Source organism: Danio rerio, chromosome 7, assembly GCF_052040795.2.
Source record: "Danio rerio strain M-AB ecotype USA chromosome 7, GRCz13ab, whole genome shotgun sequence".
Taxonomy (NCBI): Eukaryota; Metazoa; Chordata; class Actinopteri; order Cypriniformes; family Danionidae; genus Danio; species Danio rerio.
The window spans coordinates 33503029-33528159 of record NC_141027.1 but is presented as its reverse complement, the minus strand read 5'-3'; the positions used below and the strand labels follow the sequence as shown (position 1 = coordinate 33528159).

General features: G+C 36.9%; 1 protein-coding gene across 3 annotated transcripts in view; it reads right to left on the bottom strand.

Annotated features, from left to right (window-relative positions):
* Window positions 1–25131, bottom strand: part of glceb (glucuronic acid epimerase b) — a 74601-nt gene that overhangs the window by 14486 nt on the left and 34984 nt on the right. Inside the window, exons 2-3 of one of the 3 annotated variants that reach the window (XM_087258519.1) lie at window positions 22471–22628; window positions 3773–4278 (exon numbers count right to left, since the gene is read on the bottom strand). In XM_087258519.1, the coding sequence (XP_087114645.1) occupies window positions 3773–4268 (496 nt within the window). In that variant the 5' untranslated portion in view covers window positions 4269–4278; window positions 22471–22628. 3 annotated transcript variants of the gene reach the window in all.

Here is a 25131-nt window from a genome sequence, read left to right as displayed (position 1 = left end):
TGCCTTGTCACAAAATTATAATTTGCAAAGTGTCTTTCATTTATTTTCGGGTTAATTTCATGTAATTTAATTTATCCCATTGCCTTTGCCTTGTTTTGTTTATATCCAAATTAACTGTATATTAAAAGTCCTCAGGAGGAATTAAACATTCTGTCACCTTTAAGGAGATAGCCTATTACCTTATAACTCCAAGCCTACAATATATTACCTACGAAAGTGAGATTTGAATGATTTGCTTTGGCAGTTTAGAATCGAATTCTTCGATTTGAGCACTCAAACAGTAAAAACTTTACACTAAACAGTGCATGAATGGAAGCATTTGAAAAAGCATTAAGTGCAGCATTTAAAAAATAGCAATGTGCACTAATAAATCATTTATAATAAATACAGCAATTCTAAAAAAAAAAAAACAGAATTGATTTCATGGTGACTTCAAATGTTACATCTGCTTTGAGGCAGGGCTTGCTTTAATTTTCCATGGACACCAGAGGAGAATCAGAGGCAATGCTTCAAATCTCAGATGATTCCCTACAGGCTCCTGCATTCCAACACGGTCATTACTGCTACACAGCGTCTTTGTAGAAAGCAGAACAGAGAGTGGCTCCATGTAAACAGCCTGTGAGTAATGGACTGGCGTCTGGTTATGTAGGAGAAGGGGCTAGAAAGGAGACAAAAGTAGGCGACTCGTACCACCTCGATCACTTTTGTGCTGCCACAGACAGTGAGGATTTCATCGCAACTCATAGACAACCCAATTTTTCCACCTGCCACAAAGGATTATGACATCAATGCGCTTCATTGGAGTGCAACAAAAAAGGCGCGCACACAAAACAAGGTCTGCATGTTTTAAAATCTTTCGCCAGAAAAGAGCTGAAAGTGGTTGAATCCTGAAAGCTGATCAATGACTCCGCAAAAAAAAAAAAAAGAAAGCTATTCAGAGCAGCATGTCTGAATGTGCTGCATTTTAATCGAGTACTGCAGTATACGCTCCATTTTTTTGAGAGAGATAGAGAGTGTGTGAAGGATTGTTTACACACTTGTCATTGGTTCCCCTGACATAGACTTACACATGCAAACACACTGATTCGGTCTGCTTTGAATTTGATTCACTTTCATTTAAATGTGCAGATTATTCCGCTTTGTTTGCCATTAGTATCCTGTGAAACACTGCTCGAGTGATTCACCATCTTCAGTGAATAGTAATGATGTTGTGGTTTGGAAGGCATTCTTTATACTCTGGTATTGATCAGACCAACCTCATTTTCAATACTTCCTTAAGAAGTGATTACTTCATTACCATGGCACTGAGTGAATCACAAACTTTGTGTTAATAGCTTTGATATGATGGTGGCGATGGTAGTCTAATGATCAGAGAGAGAGAGCTGGAATCTTAAAACAAAAAGCCTCTAGATTCAGATTAGGGTGTTTAAGTACTGTATTGAAACTGAGATCAGAGTTTTGCTCCATCACACCAGAGCTTTAGTCTCGAACAGGCCACTTAACCCCACCTGCTGAAGGACAGTCCTTGCAAAGAGATAGAGCGATGGAGAGAAGAGCGAGCCAGCAGGAAATGGTTGAAAGTAATCTGTCAGGGCAGAGAAACGGTGATAGATCACTGACACAGCGGAGAGAAAAATGTGGTTCCTGGACAGTAAAACGCTTCTGAAGGACACAACAGAGAGCATATAATCAGCTTTTTCCCGTCAAAGAGTGTCATCTCTCAGTTGATTTTTGAGATGCTCGTCATTTATGGTGCTTGACAAAAAAAAGGAAAATGATTCTGCTTTAATTTGGTCTTGCTTTTTCTCATTGACATTCACTACAAGACACATGGGAGTCTGAGTGCAAAATTATTCTCCATTACGTTTAAGGTCATCAAATCGGCTCTTGTGATTCAGTTCTTGGCTGAATCAATCCCACTTTCATTTGCTTAATGTATAGTCCATTGAGGGTGCATTACTCAGTAAGAACCAGACGTACATCATTCGAGCCTGGCTTCCAGGAAACTCCTCTTGGACTGCACTAAATGACTATTAATGGCCACTAACAAGTTGTGTTTGAAATGAAGCAGGTCGCTTTGCCTCTCACTTCTCCCCGTGTGCCATAATTAAGAGCTGCTTTAATGTGACATGCATTTAGGTGAATCTTGATGATGAGGGAGAAAAAAACTGTGATTTTAGAGAGACACATTAGTAGAGCAAGTTATGAGTCGGCCCAGGCAGAATCTGCTGACTTTTCTCTCATTTCCTTCTCCAATTATGAAGGTAAAACCGGCAGAATGGATATACACATGGTAAAATGGCCAGCCGAGCTGAAAATACTATACTTTTATAGCTAGCTGGAAACATCATAATGACAAACTAAGTAGAATGTACAGTTCAAACAACCTAAGGTAGCATAAGTCATTGAAAAGCTGCTATTAAAAGTTTTATGCTCCTTGAAGTTAGTCCAAACTTATATGCATTTCTCTCTTTGGCTGACAATAAAAGATATTTTAAAGAATGGGGGTAACTGGTTTCTCAGGATTTACACAGAATTGATCCATAAAAAGGAAGTCACTGGGGAATAGCAACTACTCTTCAGCAGAGGAAAGTAACTAATAAGGCTTTGGAACATCTTGAGTATATTACAGCAATTTTCATGTTTTTGTTAAGATTTTTACTCTCATCATTCACCTGAAACTATTACAACCCTTTAAAAGCTTTAGTTTGTCACAACTCACTGCATTATCAAACCATTAACTAACACAACTAGCTTAATAAACTACTAATTAGTGTTTACTGTAACTACTAAATTCTGAGGTTGTAAATTAAACCAGTAATAGTGAAGTTCTGTGGACCCACATATGATACATGTTATAGGACAAGCAAAAATACCAGGGCAAAACAGCAATCAATCGGAACTGACTTTTTTTTTGCTCGAATATTGCTAAGCGAACTTTATTGGATCAAAATGAATAAGAAATAGAGAGATATGTCAGTGCCATTAGCCTAGCGGTCAGTGTGCTGACATATAACGCAACTGTGTTGTGAGTGTCCCACCTCATGGACCTTTTCCAATACCATCGACCCCTAAATGACATTTATTTCCTGTCCTTTCCTTCACTGTCCGACCAAAATAAATGTAATGTGTATTAATATAGCACATTTATTGTGTAAGGCTCTGTGTATTGTAAAACCAATACCAACGCTAAAAATTTTTTATAAAAAATTCCAAGCTCATCATCTGATGGTCAACGATCGCTGTAGCCAATGAGATAGTAGCCTGTCTCTCTTCATGTTGTATGTTTGGTGATCGTTTGTATTGTTCTCATGTGTTAATGGACAAGATGTTAAGTGTGTCTGTATGTTTCTATAGAAAAAGAAAGAAAGAAAGAAAGAAAGAAAGAAAGAAAGAAAGAAAGAGAAAGAAACTGCCACAGGACAATGGTGATAGTAGGCTTATTGCTGTCGTGTAGAGACAGTGATAGAGACAATTCGTTAGATGGGGATGTTAGGGAGGTCATGATGGGTAAGGGCAGATGAAGGAAACTTTGGCAAGGACACCTGGGTTACACCCCTACTTTTGACGAGAAGTGCCATGGGATTTTTTATAACCACAGAGAGTCAGGACTTTGGTATAACATCTCAACCGAAAGGCGGTGTTGACTGACAGTGTAGCACCCCCTTCACTATACTGGGGCATTAGGCCTCGCACAGAATTAAGGCAAACTATACCTAAAATAAATCATAGTACAGAAGTTAAGAGGTGTAACCACTACCACATAACTTACCTTCCACTCCACTGATGCACTTGACTCTGTCACGCACCTCCACGTTATACCCCTCAAAGGACATGAAGACTCCATTGGGGTGGTACTGCTCTCTCTGGGCGTATACTTTGGAGTAACTGTGTGAAAACTCAAAACGATCATAACCATCATACTGCACCACCTTGCCGTACACCTCAAAGTACTTCTCCATCCAGCTGAAAGGCATGTAAACCTCACTGCCTTCTCGACGACCTTTAATGGTGGCATCGTCATTGATCAGGCAGTCTATCTCTTCATATCGCACTCCGCCAACTACAGGTGGAGGTTCCGGGGGCTGGGGCTGCTGAGGATGGCTGTCTATTTTAGGGCTGGGAGGAGGTTGAGGGTGCCGGGGCAGGAAGCGCAGTGCTTTCTCACTCGTGCACTTGTTCCAAAGAAGAACCGTGAGCAGAGACAGAAGAGCACAGATCACTATCAGGGTCTTGTAGTGAACACGGGCTGCCAGACAACGCATCATCCCTGCTTACCTGCAATGCAAACACACAAATGTAAATTAATACACACATTGTTTAAAATGTCCATAGGCTGAACTGCAATAACAGGCATATACAGAGTCCCCACACAACACCACTGACATTTCGAATTGAAGCTGTTGAGTAATCAGTAATCCAGACAGAGAAAATTTTATGCATACCTACACGGAATTAATCAGAGTTTAAAAGGTCCAATCAATATTTTTCCCTCCGCATGAATAATCAAATGCAACATTAGAGAAATTCAATATCTGTCTGGATGACTGTGTACGCTGTTTTGCATATTGCTTGAAAAATTCAGAGGAACTGGAGAAAAGCATTTTCTTTTTGCTTTATATTTATTTATTGTGAAGGTCATAATGTTAGCCTTTGACCAAAAACACACTTAATCCCAGATATTTCTGGATTTATTACAGAAAATTACATTTTGTCTTTTGGATATATTATACAGTGCATCTGGAAAAGTATTCATAGTGCTTCACTTTTTCCACTATTTTATATGTTACAGTCTTATTCCAAAATAAGTTAAATTCACTAACTTCCTCAAAATTCTACACACATACCCCATAATGACAATGTGAAAAAAAGAGTTTTTGAAATTGTTACAAATTTATTAAAACAAATACAAAACCTGAAAATCACATGTACAGAAGTATGTACGGGCTTTGCCGTAAAGCTTTAAATTGAGCTCAGGTATAAACTGTTTCCTCTGATCATTCTTGAGATGTTTCAGCAGCTTAACCGGAGTTCAGCAGGAACTGGAAGACTAGTCAGGATAGATGGAAAGATGAATGCAGCAATGTACAGGGACATCCTGAATGAAATCCTGCTTCAGAGTGCTCTTGACCTCAGACTGGGGCGATGGTTCGTCTTCCAGCAGGACAATGAGCCAAAACACAGCGCCAAAATATCAATGGAGTGGCTTCACAGTTCAAAAAGGCTTGAGGCTGTATTGAGCAAAGGCTGTGAATACTTTTGTACATGTGATTTTTCAGGTTTTTTATTTTTAATAAATTTGCAACAATTTCAAAACATCTTTTTTTCACATTGTCATTATGGGATATTGTGTGTAGAAACTTGAGGAAATAAATGAATTGAATCCATTTTGGAATAAGGCTGTAACATAAAAAAGTGAAGCGCTATCAATACTTTTCGGATGCACTGTATACTAAAGTGTGGAGACAGAAGTCTCATTCTGGTATATTTACTATTACAGAATTTATCAAAAATTTGAACTAGCTTCATTTTAAATTTAGTTTCAGTTTTAGTAATCTTGTTACACGTTTGGTTGCATGCTTTGGTAGATTTTATTACTTGGTCAGGTTTTTGGTTTAGATATTTTTTTTTATTGATTTTCAGTTTTTCAAATGAGAAAGAACAATACAAACCCCAGACCCATACCAACCCAACAGCGGGATAGTGCTCACATTAGCCGAAAATTAACAAATATACAATTGTACATGTAAGTTCAGATTCAAAGAAATATTAACAACAACAACAACAAATAATAAAAATAAATAAATAAATAAATAAATATAAAAAATACAAACATATAACCATACATACCATATGTAAAGCAAAATCAAATTATTTGAGATTTTCCACATAATCAATAAAAGGTTGCCACATCTTAAAAAAATTCCCCCTCTGACCCTCTTAATGAAAACCTGATTTTTCCAAATAAACACAAGACATAGTTTCTCTAATCCACTGAGAATGAGTGGGAGGATGAGAATCCTTCCATTTTAGCAAAATAGCCCTACGTGTCAAAGTCAAAAAAGTAATGACCTTACACTTTGAGGAACGCAACTGCATTTCCCCTGAAGTAACCCCAAACAGTACTTGGCCAGTTTTCATACAATATATATTTTATTTCAGATTCAATGGAAAACATGGAAGACAGTAAACCATTTCCATTGCCAAACTATACAACATTTAAAAAATACTTTTGAAATGCTATACAATGATTATTGTAAAATAATTCATTCAAATGACCTACTGAAACAAACGCCATTAATTATGTATGCACCTCTAGGACCATGTAAGAAAACTCTTCACAGGGGATTATGTACACCTTACTATATAAAAACAATGCATCTACCCAAGCAAATGTAGAAGTCTTATATTAGGCACATTTGGGAAATGTCATTCACATTTTAGTTTTCCATCCATCATTTCTGATGCAACACCCCAACATTTGATAAAAATAGGTACATGCAAAACCTAACAGTAGTTTCTACAGTGACTACTGTTTTTACAATAGTGATAAGCAGAACAGAAATGAAAGAATTCAATATTCTCAAAACATCTCGTCTCTTTCACAAATCATATTCTGCTACTGCGGTTTCTGAACTAGGGAGAGAATCACATTAACTTTGTAAACACAGCTCAACGCAAATCAGCAGCCTCTCACTCATATCATCTCTGCTCTCTCTGGCATGTTAGCTTCCCCGGAAAGAATAAAAATCAATAAGCAGAACAGCACTGCTTCTCACTACAGATAATTACTGAACTGGGTTTGGCATGGACAACACGCCAATGGCATCATTAGCAGTCTGCACCACTGTGAAGCTAAAGCTAAGACTAAGGTCAATGGAGAACAAAAACACATCAATCCATCAACCCAAACGTAGTGTCACACGCCATATTTAACGAACCGAGCAAAAGAAGCCCAGGCGTGATGAATAGTAGCCATACATATGTGGCCTACATTTGTAGGTGGAAACATGATTACATACAGTCCAGAAATATTCCCTACTCCAACAGATCAGGGCAACTGAATCATTCTTTCCGCCAATCTTCCCAGTTTAATCCTCTTTGTAGAGTTTGCACAGACCTGTGCTCCATCCCTTTCTAATCTCTCCCCCCTTTACTCCGTCTTCCCCACGTTGTTCAGAGCAGAGTAGCGTCGTCTGACTGCACCTTGAAAGATAAGCAGTTCATCTCATTTGCTGAGGCTATAAATAATTTGATCTTTTTGGCTTTCGCAGGAACAGTTCACACGCTGTTACTCTGAGATTCGGGACATGCACGGGAAAGTGCTGTCTGAATCCTAACACAGAGCACCTGATCAAGCCTCCCTGATGGAGCATCTGGATCAGGCGGCCCACCGCAGTGCGGGGCGCATCTGTGTACAAGGATAATTTGCATTCAAATCCACTAATATGCAGGAGATATGGCTGAGCTCGGTATAATCCAGAGATCAAACTAAAAACAGGAGGAACACGGATGTAATCCCTTCTCTGAACAAGTGGCACAGCGGACTTAAAGGAAGAGTACACCACGTCCTAGGGAGCATCATACTACGCTAGATTTAAGAAAATGGCTTTTCATGGAGAGGCTTACGGCTGGTAAAAGGAGTCAGGGTTGAATGAGGTTTAACAATGTGCTGTCCCCATAGCTACAGCTGTGGCCGATCGGCTCCTTTGAGGAAAGCAGGGTTGCGCTGACTTAGTAAACGCAGTGCTCTCTAAAACTGAATTCAAAACAAACACATCCATCTCAGCAGAGGGAGAGCCATCAAAATGTGCTTAGCGCTGTCTGTGTCGCCGAGACGCCCTGACACTGGCCACGCCCCATCTGCATCCTCATCATGCTGATTCATGAGCTGCTCTTTCATCTAATGCACGCCACTATTGATGAGCAGTAGAACAGTCATCTAGAAAACTTTACTTGATCAAACTCTCATGAATCATTTTTAAATCATGACACATCATGAATATGAATAAGAATGTATGCATGCATATGGCAACTGTCATTAGACGTCCTTAGTTCAGATATATCCTTTTAAATGACATTTTTTAGATGTCTTTATAACAACTTGAAGTAAACGTGATGGATTCAGATTTCAGTCTCAAGCAAGGATCAAGGTTTATCCTTTTTCTCATTACTTCATTAATATGATTATTTAAATCAGTATTTAATCTTGAAATGATTTTGATAAATAAATAAAGTTAACACATTGCTTAATATAAGAATGTCCAGTGCATTTGCCTGTCTCTTTGTAACTATTTTAGGAGCCACCAAATCAGGTCACAGGTCATGGAGACCTCTTAAGTGAAATTGAAGGGCTTGATGATTGAAAACAACTGTTTTGCCATTTGTTCTGCTTTGTGCTAATACTGTCTAAAGTGATTTTACTATTATTATTATTATTATTATTAATTTAGTTTAAAGTGATTTTGCTTTTTATTCAAGACAGACTTTGTTTAGTGAGGATATAGCAGCCTAAATGTAGATTACACTGGTTTTTAACCAGTTTTGATAAAGACGGCTGAGAGTACACTCAGCCTTGGGTAAGAAACAAAGTGTATTTTGAATGTGTGCGTGTCCTATTCAATTGTGGATCCTTTCACAGGTCTGGGGTCAGCTCTAAACAGCCTAGTTGCTGTCTAATGATTGTATGCTTGAGATATCACTCAGAGTTGTACGCACGCACCCACGTGGAAAGTCTTTCTGTGCTTTAATCAATCAGGTTAAAACACCTATACAAATGACGTTATGTAAAGCCGCCTTTCCACTTCACATAACATTCGGACATGACTGTCGGAATACACCTCCTTGTGGCTGATTCTCGCGGTGGTGTCCGGTCCTAGAACTTTGAGGGAATGTGGAGACAAGATTAAAAAAACAATAATATATTTTTATTACTCATTTATGAATAGAATTGTTTTTTAATATAGACCTTTTTCTGATTCAAAAATCTATGAGATGAGAAAAAAAAAAAATTCTCATCTCGCATGCTTGGACCTCCTTGATCAACACTGGAATACATCACATCCAGTCGGCCAGTCACATACAGTCTAGTAGCAGGAGATCAAATATTTTAACGGATCAACAGTTCAAATCAGATCCTAGTTGTCTCCTTTTTGTCCCTTGTCGTGTGCAGTGAAAAGGTGGTGTAAGAGTATAATTGTTGTTGATTTGTGATTGTAAGCAGAGCGGCCTCATTTGCAAGTGTTGAAGTTGGCTTCTGCTGATGAAACTGCAAATTACCTTCAATAAACTTTATTGATTTGAATTTCTGACTCCGGCTCTTCTTCATCTGACAGACAGGAATTTTTTTGTGTTCAAACTGTAAAATATCCCTATACATGATTAGGGAAATTTTGTAAGGCCATTATAACAGTGTCATGTGTTTTTACAGCGTCAAATATTTCAGACTGTGCCGTAACACAGGCAAAGTTTTATGTACACATTACCCCACAACATACAATACATCATTTTTTAGGTGCAGGACTTGTTAAATAACTTATTGGCCACCATTATAAAAGAATTTCTAATTCTATTTGTCCTGCAAATAGGAACTCTAAAACGATGTCCTGACTACAATGGGAGATCATAATATTTTTCTTGACCACAACAGTGGCAAAAATTACATTTGTAATTTAAATGTCATTAATTATTAATGAATAATTAGATATCTAAAATTATTTATATATAATTTTACTGAACATTTTTAAAATGACAAATCCATTTTGTTCCATGTATTTGGTTTTGTCAAGATGTCAAAGACATCACAAACAAAGTCAACTTTGCATTTAAAATGACATCACTGAGCTAATGACACAATGACAGCCATTATAAGTCAGCCCAAAATATCTTCCATATTCATTACATGCTATCTTTAAAAAGGTTTACACCTATAACACTGATAAAATTCCTCTCGTCTTGACCTGTTTGGTGGTGCACAACTCTGCGTTGCTGTGTTTTGTTATCAGGTGTAAACAAAAACAAGCATTGTTTCTCCTGCAAATGTATCAACTAGATTATAAAAGTCTCTCCATTACTTTTGTAACCATGTTATAAAATCTCTATGGGCTGACATGTCTATGATAGCAAGGTATATGCTGTACGATCTCACCGTCCAGCCTTAGGCTACACAATCCCAGGCTGCCGTCCTCTGCATGCACCTTGAGCTCAGGAAACAGTGTGAGGTATTGTTGACACATGAAAGGCTGTCAGTGAAGGGGGGACAGGGCTGGCACAGGAGAGCTGGGTGCAATGAATACCAAGCTTTCAGCTCATTTGTCACCACAACCCACACAGACCTGCTCCCGAGACTGAACGCCTGTCCTCCTTACTCTGGCCTGCCACGGGCTCTTCATGCTACACCAGACAATGGCGAGAAGAGATGGAGCCCCACTGGAGCTCCTTTTTCTTTCTTCCTTTTAACGGTACAGATTTTAATATGCAAGTTATGGTAATCAGAATCAATTCTACTAAAGAGAAAGAAATCTTCAATATTGGCTTTAGAATTAGGAATATCTTAGCGGCGCAAACAAAGTGACAAATCTTACCACAGGGTATTTACTAATGTGCATGCTTAATCCACTACGAAACTTCTGTTGAACCAAAAAAGGCTTTGTGACAAGTGTTTGGCGGTGAAAGAAACAGAAGACAGAATCTGAGACCTATTTTTGGAAACTTAATAAGGGTTAAATGGAATCCATCCACATTTTGAAATGCCACAGGGAATACGATTTCCTGCTTTATTGCACAACATATTAATCAAAGAATACCTCTAAAAATGAGCTCTTGTGCTGGCTCTTACATCTCCAGCCAAACACAGGAAGGAAATAAGTAAGTCTCCAGAGGGATTTTGATCATGCACAATATGGCTTCTAGAAAAGAAGAGCAAGACCCAGAAGGGCAGTTACACCCATGCTGAAGTCTTTCGTCACTCGGCTGAAACTGGAGATGGCTATTAACAAACTTCATGCAAACAGCTGCAGAAAATTGTTAGCATAACAGAAATCACTGGTTACATTAAAAGCCTGAATCAAACTTTGATAACAGGGCAAGGGGTGAGGGCTCAACTGTCAACTTGAGTTGATTCTTTAGTCATTAAGGCAAAATCATTAAAATAGCAAAAATGTTAATGATGCAACAAATATCACAATTACCTGTAAGCAGTGCTGGAAAGAGTACTGTAAAATTATACTTAAGTAAAAGTACTACTACTTGCCTAAAAATGTAGTGCAGGTAGAGTAAAAGTATCTGTTGTAAATTTTACTCAAAATATGAGTAATAAGTAGCCCTTTTAAAGGTACTCAACAGTAGTGAGTTTAACGCTGATAAAAGCTGATGCGTTTACATGTAATTTGTGCATGTGTGTGTAAACGTAAAATTCTGTAGTGCATTTAGTCATTGCTCAGCAGGCTCACAACGTCTCTCATATGATGTTAACATTGGGTTAGATTTAGGTTGTAATATCAGGCGACCAAAATTAAACATCAAGCCAGCATCTAAGGACAACGTTATTTTGATGTCCAATAACGACGTCAAATGACGTAGATATTTGGTTGATTTTAGGTTGTTAAAAAGTGACCAAAATCGAGATCAAGATCAACATCTTAAACCAACGTCATATTGATGTCAAATACTGACATTTATTCATCAGGTATGGCAACCAAAATACAACGTCTGATAGACGTAAAAGTGGTAACATCAAAAAAAGCTGTAACATCATTAGACGTTGATATTTGGTTGGTTTTAGGTTTGACATCAGACAATGATGTTGGCGTTGGCCTGACATTGAGTTCTGACGTCAAACCCGATTTTCATTTCCAAACAAAATGCAAAGTCCCCATGAAGTTAAGGTTCGACATCAATCGGACGTTATGTTGACGTCCTGTTCCATTTCAGTCATCATTCAGTAAACATCAATCATCTTCTCATCACTGACATGCATCTAAACAGTCTCTGGGTCAATGCGCGTAAAGATTTTGGACATCTTTTTGGACACTTTGAATGCTTACAAACTGTTGCAATTATAGTGACATGTCTTGAGGTAGTTCATTATGATGCGATTTTCCTTCTACGGTATGTGCGATTTGATTGAACAGGAATCACATGACTGATTTTTCTAATCCCCATAGGCAAGAAAAATAAAGTAGTGACTGCAGGTTGAAGGAAACTACTAAAACTGTAGCACAGCACTAAAAATATAATCAATGGAAAAGTAAAAGTACACATTTGTGTAAAAAAAAAAAAAGAAAAAAATTCACAATACAATTCCTGAGAAAAACTACTTGATTACAGTAATTGGATTATTTGTTATTAGTTACCTTACACCACTGCCTGTCAGACAACAAAATAGAGATTTTATGCATTTAGCATAAACACAGGGAGAGCTTAAGCCAATGTACACCCTCTTTTGCCATAAAAAATATACTACAAAGCCGAACTAAAACATTAGTGATGAAAAGGCGTTGACGGAGTTATTTTTGCAGATGATCTTATTTTGTAGGGGTTTCCCAGTCAAATAGAAAACTTATGGGAAGAGAGTTTTAAAATGAATCATCAGCATGATTTACTACTTTGTGGTACTCAGTTTACAGCAAAACAAGTATGTCTTAACCCATTCTGTGCCTGTGTTGTTGTTAGAAGATCATATGCATCTGATTATCATTGGCTTGCAATCTAATTTGCACTTGGTACATTGTGTTGTTCATTATGGAAATGAGCTGCTGCCTCTGTATTCTTTAAATTGAACATCGTCAGTAGATCAATTGCAAAACTTTACACCCATTGCAACTTTCATGGGACTGTGTTCTCAATAATTTGCTTTGTTTAGACAATCTAGCCTTTTGTATTGTATGCATTAACCATATTGTCCTATCATCAGCATCATTTGTACTGATGTACAATATTATAAACAATTCTCTCATTTATTTACTCAAATTTAATTATTTATTTGTTAAACTATTTTGGAAAATGAGAATAAACATCCATCAATCTGCAGGCAAAAAAGGAGATGGAGTTGAAGAAAATGTCACGTTGTGAGGAATACTTCAGACAAAACAAGTCTATGGATATCACTCATGCAATATGCAAACATTGCAGGACAGTTAAGCTGGTGAAGGAGTCTCAAACCATAGTCAATTATTCACTACTGAAAGTAAAAGGCAAAAACTGTGTGAGCCGTTACCATCTGTCCCCGCATTAATGGCGCATTATTCTCTCAGAGGTTTTTGGAGCTGTATCTACCTCAATAATTGCTAATAATGGTATATCAAGTATCTTAATTTATAGAATTAGCATTCCTCTTGTGACACAGACATATACATTAACGATAGTGGTGGGAAAAAATAAATAATATAGAGTTAAACAAGTGTTTCTATGAGCTGGTGTTCAAAGATGCATTTAATGACTACTTATTGTATAGTACATTGTAATAAATGAGGACAATAAAAGACACGTCATTGTTATATGTATTTTTGTTGCTTAGATTGTTCCATTGTCCTTAGTTGTAAGTCAATTTGACGAAAAGTGTCTGCCAAATGATTACATGTAAAATATAAAAAAAATACAAAAACAAACAGATTTAAAGAAGTTATAGCTCATGTTGAGACAATTTTAGCTTCCTTTCAATATAATATTTCACAACAACAAGAAAACAATATGTTTAATACAATCCTCTTTTCTAAAATTGTTCAACAAAAAAAAAAAAAAAAAAAACATGAGATAACAAACAAAAACAGGTTCAACAGAGGCTCATAGAGAATATGTGCCCAGGGCCACATTTTTGAGAACCGAGTAATGTGCTCGCAGGTACACATGGTTGCATTTTGTGAATAAAATCAATGCTACAGGGTGATACCAATGAGTGTTTACCCATTTATTCTGGGGTTTAAGTGAGGCAAATGACTGCTTTTGAAAAGATTATCAGTTGGGTTTAGGGAAAGAGGTGGGTGGGTCAGTCGATTTCAAGCTGATATATGGACCATTTTCACAAGACTTATGATGTGTTTAATGGTAATCAGCCTCTTAAATCCTTGAAGTTTTTAATATTTTGATTTAAATAGAAAGCGTATGTACATTGATATGTATTTATGTATGTTTTACAACATCTTTGCATGAAATTATATAAAAAAAAAAAAACTAATCACCGCTCATGCGATTAGAGGTGTTTCTAACACTGTCTAAGGGCAGAACAGTACATTTGAGGTTGTTCTCTCTTCTGGCTGTCATCATCAGCCTCACATAATTGTCTTATCCTTTTTTTGAAAGTCTTGACAACACCATCTTTGAGTTTTTCCTTTTATTATTAGAGTAAATAGAATTGTGAAAAAAATATATTATTTTCACTTGCCCATTTAATGCACTCTAAGTTTACCCAGCTATGACAACGTCTATTGCTGAAAAAAAAACAGAAATATGAAACGGGTCCATTATGCAAGACAAGCTGACCAACTTCTCTCATAGACAAACACTAGAAGGACATTAAGATGGGCAGAAATGTACACAGCGGCCTCAAACAGATTTTAAAAATAAAATAAAAAACATATGAGAAAACATGCCCTAGTAATGTATTTGAGATTGTGAAAAATGTACATGGCAGCCCAAGTGAATATGTGAAAAATAAACCTGCCAGTATGTCTAGCCCAGTGAAATGTTTCTCAGTTCTCAAAGATGTATCCCTGGGCACATATTTCCAATGAGCCTGGATTGGCAAATGTTGCTTTGACACAAGGCCAAGATGTGTTTCCCTCTGGGCAGCACTGAGAATCAAGCCATGTGTTTGAGCTCAGGTGTGTTAGATCTAACTAAACTCTGGACATTTCCTCTGCTCTGAACCGCTGATCAGCCTGGGGACAAATCAAGGGCAATCTGCAGCTTCAGAAGGTGCATTATAACAGATACCAGACCTGGCAGCTAGTGAATGGGTGCAGACAAATTTAAAAAGTAAACGGACGAAACAAAAACACCTCGATCCCTTCTGTTCTAGTGTGAAACAGCTACAGTACATTATTAGGCTCATTAGCGAAAAAGATATTGCCAGAGGGACATAAGAAGGATTCCCCCCTGTGTAACAGATGCAGCCCATAATAAGCCTAGATGACAGGCTAGGCTAATAATAATGCAGTGGATGTAATTTAGTCTAATTCTCATTACAGCGGAGCATGGGAGAACTTCTGTATCAGCAAAACGGCAGTTATAGAGGACACGCACAGAATGTATGCAGGTGTAATACACATCTGGGGTCAAGTCTGAAAATTACCCCTTCATTTTAGAAAAACACCAGGGGAGCACGGGTAAAACACAGCCAATCAGAGGCACTAGAGCCCAAGCGCATTGCATGTTTGATCTGATATTAAACTGCGGTACAGTGCTATTTACTCTTCTGCCACAGTGCAAATCCAGAGTTTATAGCTGGCAAGGCAAGATGATCAAAGAGCAGATGTTACAAGGATCTCCTTCTGGCTGCGAGTCGTGATCTAATCAACACACCTGTTCCATCAACAGGGTCTCGGAAGAAATAACTTTGGCTTTTACATGAATGCAATTAATGGGAGCTTCTATTTGAATCTAATTAGTAGCAACACTATAGACCACTGGAAGGAATTGTGCGCGATCAATATGAATCTATATCTATGAATCAGCCGCAGGCGTATCACCCTGCAGCCCAAGACCCGTTACTCATTGAAGCTGAGCGGGGCTGAGCCTGGTCAGTACCTGGATGGGAGACTACATGGCAAAACTAGGTTGCTGTTGGAAGTGATGTTAGTGAGGCCAGCAGGGGTGCTCAACCTGTGGTTTGTGTGGGTCCTAATGCCCCAGTATAGTAAAGGGGACACCTTATTTCCAGTGAGCGTAGTCTTACGGATGAGATATTAAACTGGAATACTGACTCTCTGTGGTCTTTAAAAATCCCATGGCACTTCCATTCCATCTATAGCTGGTGTGTGGCGAGTGCACTGGCGCCGTTGTCCTGTGGTTGCCGTTGCATCAAGTGGATGCTACATTTGGTGGTGGAGTGGAGAGAGCCCCCTCATGATTAGGAAGCGCTTTGGGTGTATGGCCATACACAATAAATACAATATATAAATACACCTTACTTCCTTCCTCACTATATTTACATTATTTACTCCTAATACACAATACAACAAAAAGATTCTGAGGCTTAAAGTTGCCGGAAATGCAGATTGGGGTCATGGACGAAATCTGCATGATGTTTTTATCTGGCATGTTTTTTTAAAACAACTTCTTGAGGTGAATAGGCAAGAATAAAATATGCAGCTTATCTTGTGCTCCACATATTTTGAAAATGTAGGTGACTGTCAAGTGAAGAACACTTCAAGGACATTCATCAGTGAAGTGAAGTTGGTGTAGTTTTTTTTTTTTTTTCATAAAGTATCTCTGGGTGCCCTAAAACCATAGAATACTATGCTAATGTGTCAATGAAGCTAATGGGATTGTAAAGTGCATTCCCTTCATTCATAAACGTTTTTAACTGTCTGTTACTGCTTAGAGGCAGTTAACCCTGGCTTTTTTTATTTATTTTAGCTCAATAATATTTTATATTTTAGGGGATTTTAGGTAATACATCTTATGTACGTATATATATATATATATATATATATATATATATATATATATATATATATATATATATATATATATATATATATATATATATATAAATTATTATTATTTTTTTTTTTAAATGTTTTCTTTACTTGATTGGAGTAGTACAAAACATCGTAGAGATTTTGGAACTTGTCATGTGGAAGAAGAGGTTATAATGTGTAACCTACCGTTAAATTAAATAATGTATGAAGCCACAAATCAGTGGTTAGCACTGTCGTCTCACAGACAGAGGGTCCCTGGTTCGAGTCCCGGCTGGGCCAGTTGACATTTCTGTGAGGAGTTTTCATGTTTTCATGTTCTCCCCATTTTAATGTGGGTTTCCTCTGGATGCTTCGGTTTCCCCCCACAGTCCAAATCACAATAGGTTATATTATATTTTATTATAGTATATTATATATTGTATTGTAATGTATTGTATTAGATTATATTATAATTGCTAAATGATCACATTATTATTAATTCAGTTAATTTAATAGAAAATAATCTAATTTGATTAAAATGAAAAAGAAATATATACAATCCATAAAGAACCTCACTAAAAACATTATCTGGAGCCTTGGGACATTTATCGCAGGGTCCTTATCTCTTCTGAGGTGGCGTTTCAATTGTCAGATATGATCTATTCACACCAGTTAAGCCTATTTAATGGTTGCCCGTTTGTGTTGAGGCATATACCAGACCATCCTATAGAAGATTATTTTACAAATCTGATTCCAGACAGTTTTAAGAGCTTCAACGCAGGACATGTTATTCAAAACACAGCTTAAAATGAACTGACAAAGTAAATCAAAATCACAATAATAGTAGAAATTTTTAAAACTTTATAGTTTATGTATTGTTTGGTCTCTTTAAAACACATTTTTAAATATGACAAAATCAAAATCAAACAAATGCCCTGACCAAATCAAATTTACTGGTAAATGGTCTATTTAAACTAGCCTATGTGATAAACCAGTGTTTATAGGCCTAGCTCTTCTTGCAGTGGGTGAACAGAGAAATTGCTTTGAAGGTAATGCTCCTCATCCAATTCATCAGCAGTCAGGGGATTAGAGCTGTTATATTACCAAAAAGCTTACGATCTTACGGCCAACGGGGGGATTAAACACTTCTCGTAAAATGAAGACAGGAGAAGCAAACCATCTGACAGAGCCATTATGACCCCAACACACACACATACACACAAACATTACTAGCAAACAGACTGCAGTCACTTTTACATGCATCTAATCCAGACGTGGGACAAAATGTTGTGTTGAATATGGGAGTGCAGACTGGATACAAGCGAATACAAGCTGCCTGCATATTTCAGCAGAATTCCATTGGTTTAATCGCTTTCATTGTTTTCTTTGCTTTAAAAGTATAGAGGAGCTGAACCTTAGATCAGGTTAAAGAGTGATAGAGCAAGTGAAACAAGACAGACTGGGATACGCTGCCTTGCATGGATGATTTGACATGATATGAGGCTTAAACTTCAATCAGATCAAACCATCACATTTTAACATATCTGAGGTGTTGTCCTGACTGAGTAATGAGGAGATATAAAAAGCCTTTTCTTCGCAGACTTATGTCTAAATCCACTCCTGCTTCATTTGTGCAAAGTGCCTTATTATGTATCTTAGATATCTAATACATAAATTACACTCCGTCAGTTATTTAGTTTCTGGGCTTTGGCTATATTTTCAAAGAGTGCTAACAGTGAATTTTATACAAGCAATGTACCACTTTAGTTATAATCCAATACATTTTTGGTCAAGGGTTGATTTTTTTTTTTAATAAAATGGATAGTATTGATGAAGCACTTAAATCAGATATTTGCCAGTTTAGAACATCCTGTTGGATACAAGCCTCATTGACAAAGCTCCCATTCATCACCATGTAATAATGTTATGGCATATAAAATGAACAAATGTCAGTGAATAGTGATTTTAATACAAAAAAAATAAATTTTATTCAGTTATAATCCAATAAATGTTTGGCTAAGGGTAGTTTAATATACAAGTTGCGAGTTTGGATCAGGGCTACAGTTGGACAATTAGTCCTTCATTCAAAGTCACTAGACCATCTAGATACTTTCATTCACTCATTGAAAGGATGGCATAAGATTAATGGCAAAATGATTATTTGACCATTTCTAACATGATGTTACATTTCTAAAATACACACCTCCGCTGCTCATCCGTTTGCACTGGCTGCCAGTTGCTGCTCGCATCAAATTCAAAGCTCTGATGTTTGCGTACAAAGCGACTTCTGGCCTTGCTCCTTATCTGCTCTCACTTCTCACTTCTGCATGTGCCCTCCAGAAACTTGCGTTCTGTGAATGAACGTCGCGTCGTGGTTCCATCCCAAAGAGGGAAGAAATCACTTTCGCGAACGCTCATGCTCAATCTGCCCAGTTGGTGGAATGAACTCCCTAACTGCATCAGAACGGCAGAGTCACTCGCTGTTTTCAAGAAACGACTAAAAACTCAACTATTTAGTCTCCACTTCACTTCCTAATCTTCAATTGCATCTCTGGATATACCACTAACTGTACTCAAAAAAAAATAAATAATAATTTTTACTAAAATTTTACTAAAAAATTACAAAAAAAAAAATTCTAAATTACTAAAATATTACTAATACTTTCCTTCTTAGACTGTACAGACCTGAAACTTGCCTATAGCACTTATTCATTGTTGCTCTTATAGTTGTGTAAATTGCTTCCTTGTCCTCATTTGTAAGTCGCTTTGGATAAAAGCGTCAGCTAAATGACTAAATGTAAATGTAAAAGTAGCTGTCTATTAGCTCTGTATCCACTGGATGTATCCCAGTAATATTTTAGAGTGTGGTACATAAAGATGATGTGTTGTTTTGTTTTTCTCCTTTTCCACTAGTATTGCAAATACTGGGCTAAGCTCGGTTGCTTCTGCTTATACTGTAAGTGGTTGAAGTCTTGAAAAACATTGTAATAAAGATATACACTCACTGGCCACTTTCTTAGGTACACCTGTCCAACTGCTTGTTATTATACATTTTTAATCAGCCAATTACTTGGCCGCAGCTCAATGCATTTAGGCATGTAGACATGGTCAAGACGATCTGTTGCAGTTCAAATTGAGCATAAGAATGGGGAAGAAAGTAGGGCTTAGCAATTAATCGAAAATCCGATTTCGATTTTGGCTTCTAACGATTATGAAAAACCATTAATCGAGATAAACGATTATTGCATAATTTACCGCCCCCGTTCCAGTTGTACACGTGTTGCTCTTAAAAGCGCGAAAGACCACATAATTTTGTGTGCCGGGCACACACAGAACAGAAGCATGCGGTTTTCATTCAGTCTCACTCGCACACTGAGACAAGTAGTGCCCACACATCTAAAGTCATCTTAACATGAGCGCTTTAATGGTCAAATAGGTGTCAAAACACGGTGTTTAGTGATTATTCATATTAACCCTCATTTGTGTCGTAAACAAACGAGTTGAGGATCAAAAGACATGAAAGAGAAACCATTAAAGAGGCAGCGCGCGATAATCCTTCTGCCGCCTGTTTTTATAATTATTATTCAAACAACAAATGGCGAACATGCCTCTCTGCTCTTGACTGAAAGACTTTTGTAGCTAAAATGTTTTTCTTACAGTAAAGATGCTTAAAGCACAGTTTGTTTAAAATTTTTATTCTTTTGTATTTATTTCACTTTCCTTTGCAGGGTGGAAAATAACTATATGTATGCAGTTGAAGTCAGAATTATTAGCCCTCCTGAATATTAGCAACCATTTTCCTCCCAATTTCTGTTTAATGGAAAGAAGATTTCTGAACATAATAGTTTCAATAACTCATTTCTAATAACTGATTTATTTTATCTTTGTCATGATGACAGTACATTATATTTGACTAGATATTTTTCAAGATACTAGTATTCAGCTTAAAGTGACATTTAAAGGCTTAATAAGTGTTATTAGACAGGTCATTGTATAACAGTAGTTTCTTCTGCAGACAATCAAAAAAGATATTGCTTAAAGGGGCTAATATTATAGACTTTAAAATGGGTTTCAAAATATTTAAACCTGCTTTTATTCTAGACAAAATAAAAACAAAAAAAGCCTTTCTCCAGAAAAAAAATATAGAAGAAAGGTGAATTAAGTGACTTTGAGCATGGCATGTTTGTTGGTGCTAGACGGGCTGGTCTGAGTATTTCAGAAACTGCTGATCTACTGGGATTTTCAAACATAACCATCTCCAGGGTTTAGAGAGAATGGTCTGAAAGAAAGAAAATATCCATGGAGTGGCAGTTCTGTGGAGGTAAGTTCTTTGTTGATGCCAAAGGTCGAATGAGAATGGCCAGACTGGTTCAAACTGATAGAATGGCAATGGTAACTCAAATAACCACTTGTTACAACCGAGGTATGCAGAAGGGCATCTCTGAACTCACAACACGTCCAACCTTGTGGCGTATGGGCTACAGCAGCAGAAGACCACACCAGCTACCATTCCTGTTAGCTAAGAACAGGAAACTGAGGCTGCAATTCACACAGGCTCACCAAAATTGGAAAACAGAAGATTGGAAAAACGTTGCCTAGTCTGATGAGGCTTGATTTCTGCTGTGACATTCAGATGGAAAATTTGGCATCAACAACGTGAAAGCATTGATTCATCCTGCCTTGTATCAACAGTTCAGGCTGGTGGTGGTGTAAGGGTGTGGGGGATATTTTTTCGTGTCAATTCCACAGCCTACCCGAGTATTGTTGCTGACCATGTCCATCCCTTTTTGATCACAATGTACCTATCTTATGATCTCCAACAGGATAATGCACCATGTCATAAAGAGCAAATCATCTCAGACTGGTTTCTTGAACATGAAAATGAGTTTACTGTACTCAAATGGCCTCAAGACACCAGATCTCAATTTAATAGAGCACCTTTGAGATGTGGTGAAACAGGAGATTCGCATCATTGATGTGCAACCAACAAATCTGTTCAACTGCGTGATGCCATCATGCCAATATGCACCAAAATCTTTGAGGAATATTTCCAGTACCTTGTTAAATCAATCAATCAATCAATCAATCAATCAATCAATCAATCAATCAATCAATCAATCTCTCTCTCTCTCTCTCTCTCTCTCTCTCTCTCTCTCTCTCTCTCTCTCTCTATATATATATATATATATATATATATATATATATATATATATATATATAAAATTCAATTTGAATTGCAACGTCTCAATATTACAGTTCACATTGTAATTTTTGCTAAATAAATGCAGGCGTTTTAAGCATAAGAGCATATTTGTTAATTACTGACCCCAACTCAATCAATGATCCACTTCCTTAACATTTACTGGAGCTAGCATAAAAAAGTTAACAATACAAAAAGTACTCAAGCATCAAAATCCTTTAAATCAAATGTTGTTTTAGTTGTTATAACTCTGAATGACAAAGTGAGATGATTCAATGTGTGTAAACTGAACAAATATTTCAGTGGGAACTGAACAAATAATTCAGACTGATTCCCCATCTGTTTGTTAGGGCTTTAAACAAAATTTAGGGTGATTCATTTCATTCGCAAATAAGGCATTGCTTGTGTCACAAAAAAAAAAAAAAAGAGAATGTGCTTGCAATAATCTGCACATTTTTAATATGTGTTGCATCAAAATAAAGTAATGAGAGGAACATTGATCATTGTAAAAAAAAAAAAAAAAAAAGTCAAGTATGGTTACAGCTTTGAAAAATAAAAAGTCGAAACAAAACTGTCAGTGTAGCAAAAATGAACAGACAGCACAAGTGTGATTTAGGTTTGTATATAACAGTCCCTGTTCTGGTTTCTTACCCAGCTCCAATCACCAGTGAAGGTCTGACTGCACCATCATTGCACTCTATGCCACAATTTAGATCCTCTGCTCCGGTTCATTTAGAAATGTGCTCAGCAGTCTGTCATACCTGAAACAGAGGAAAGACAAACAGCAATGATGTTCTGGTCCAGTTAAGCTGTGGGAAAGTCAAATAAAAATGGTTTCTTTTCCCGTATTTTCAACAAACTCTGAGCCTAATCCATGAATCCATTTTCTGCAACCTGGGGACAGTTATCACAGTGTCCTTATCTCTTCTGAGGTGGTGGCCCAATTTCAGATATCATCTATTAACAGCAGCTAAGCCTGTTTATTGGTTGCCCGATGTCATATCCCCTTCCTGGCAAAACATCTGATTGCAGACAGGAGGAGAAGTAATCCAAGCCACAGATTAAATATATTATCAAATTTCATCTGAGGGTGTTGGCGGTTGTTTTAGTTCACTGTTCGGTCGAAATGAATGGCAAAGGCAGTGCTGTTATAGATGTGAGATCAACTCCAAGTTAATTGGGCAGTTATCCATAAATGAAATCTGTTGTGAGTGAAAATGAAACTGGCACCGCACATTTGGCCTAGGCGTTAAGTACGCTTTGCACGTCAAGGAACGCTGACTTACAAGCGTAAATAGACCATAAATGATGGAGGAGAAACAAATACATATTAGTAATTGCATTCATGATGAATTTACAGGCTTGTCGACAGCCCGGTCGTTAATATAGTGACGATCCATCAGCCACAGTGTGTGGAAAGTGACTGCAACTCTTCACCCCACAATTAATCTCCACCATAACAGTCCTCCAGCACTCGAGGAGAGGCTTGTTAAATTAAAAACGGCAGTAAATCACACCGTAAAGAGGGTATTGATCTTTTTTAATAAAATGGGGAGTATTGACGAAGCACTTAAATCAGATATTTGCTAGTTTAGAACATTCTGTCGGATACAAGCCTCATTGACAAAGCTCCCATTCATTACCATGTAACAATGTTATGGCGTATAAAACGAACAGTCACAACAAATAATGATTAGATACGTGTAGATCATTTATGACAATTCTGTCAAGCAGGGCGTTAAAAGGCAACAAAAACACACATTTTCATGGCAAAAATTATTTAATGCTTTTCAGTGCACATCTACTTAAACGAAAGTCACGGAGGCTGATCTTCAGGTTGCCTGTCTGGGAGTCACAGCAGCAAAATCTCAGCATGTCAGTGCTAGTTAACACCTCATTTACGTGCGGCTGACTGCAGGGCATTGTAGGCAGTTACTATTAAAAGCTTCCTCTTTTATACCTTCCGTCACCCCCAAATCACAGAAGCTCAAAAAAGAAATCCTAGTAATTTAGCAATTCCTTCAGGTTATACTCTGACGGACTAGAAAAACAGGAGGGCTGCAGACAAAAGAAGCGTGACATTAAACAGTCTTTTCAAATCACCCCAGTGGCCATCACATGCACAACTCAAGAACAGAGAAAACTTGAGCAAAGCTCACTTTGCCAGTTCACTTCCTCTGGCTACTGATAGTAATCGCTTAAATCGTATGTGATGTCTGATATGTGCACTGCTTGTTTATTTGAGTCTGTTTTATTACACAAATAGTTTTTCCAGTCCACAAAGCTACTTTCGGAACAATTAACTCAATCAAACATTAGTATAAAAAAAAAAAACGGACAAATGTTACAATTTTCTGTGAGCAGCAAATCCAATTTATTTTCAAATGACTTTAGAAGATTTAGAAAACAGAACCTTGAATGTGACAACAGTTGCCTGATTCAACATTTATTAGCTTAACACTAGGATTTAACTAATAAGTTGGCAAAAGCAGAAAATGCGAATGGCATTCCTTTCCTATTAAATAATAATAATAAAATCTAAATTGAGCTATTTGATTGAATGTCAGGAAATGTTTTTTATAATATCACAAAATGATGAAAAAAAAACTCTGAAGACAAAAGTATTTTGGAAGACAAAACATGATTGAAATCGACCTTTTTAAAATGTTTTTATTCTGTGAAAACAACCATCTTTACAGTTACTTTTAACCACCTGATTTCTTGCCACAAAAAATAGACATTGTTCTAAAACGTAATAGTTTATTAATTCTTTAAATACAAAGCTTACAGAAATGAAAATGGCTGCATGTAGCATACATCAAGTTATGTATTATTCAGTCACAAGATGGCATTTTGTCAGTTTAGTGGCTAATTCGTAACAGTTTTAAAAATATGTGGCACCTAACCCGACTGCTAAACCCAACAGTCATTGAGGAATAAGCAAATTGTACTAACCTGTATAAATGAGATAGAATAAATTAATACGAATTAGCCGCCAAATCAAAAAGTTATGAATTGCCTTGAGATCATGCTGGCATGACAGTCAAGCAGGTATGAGCCTGTGTTATTAGTCTCAGCAGTTGTTATCTGGTTATAACATACCTTGGAATGCCGTACCAAACGTACATATACACACATATATATATATATATATATATATATATATACATATATATATATATATATACATATATATATATATATATACATATATATATATATATATACATATATATATATATATATATATATATATATATATATATATATATACACATACATACACACATATATATATATATATATATATAT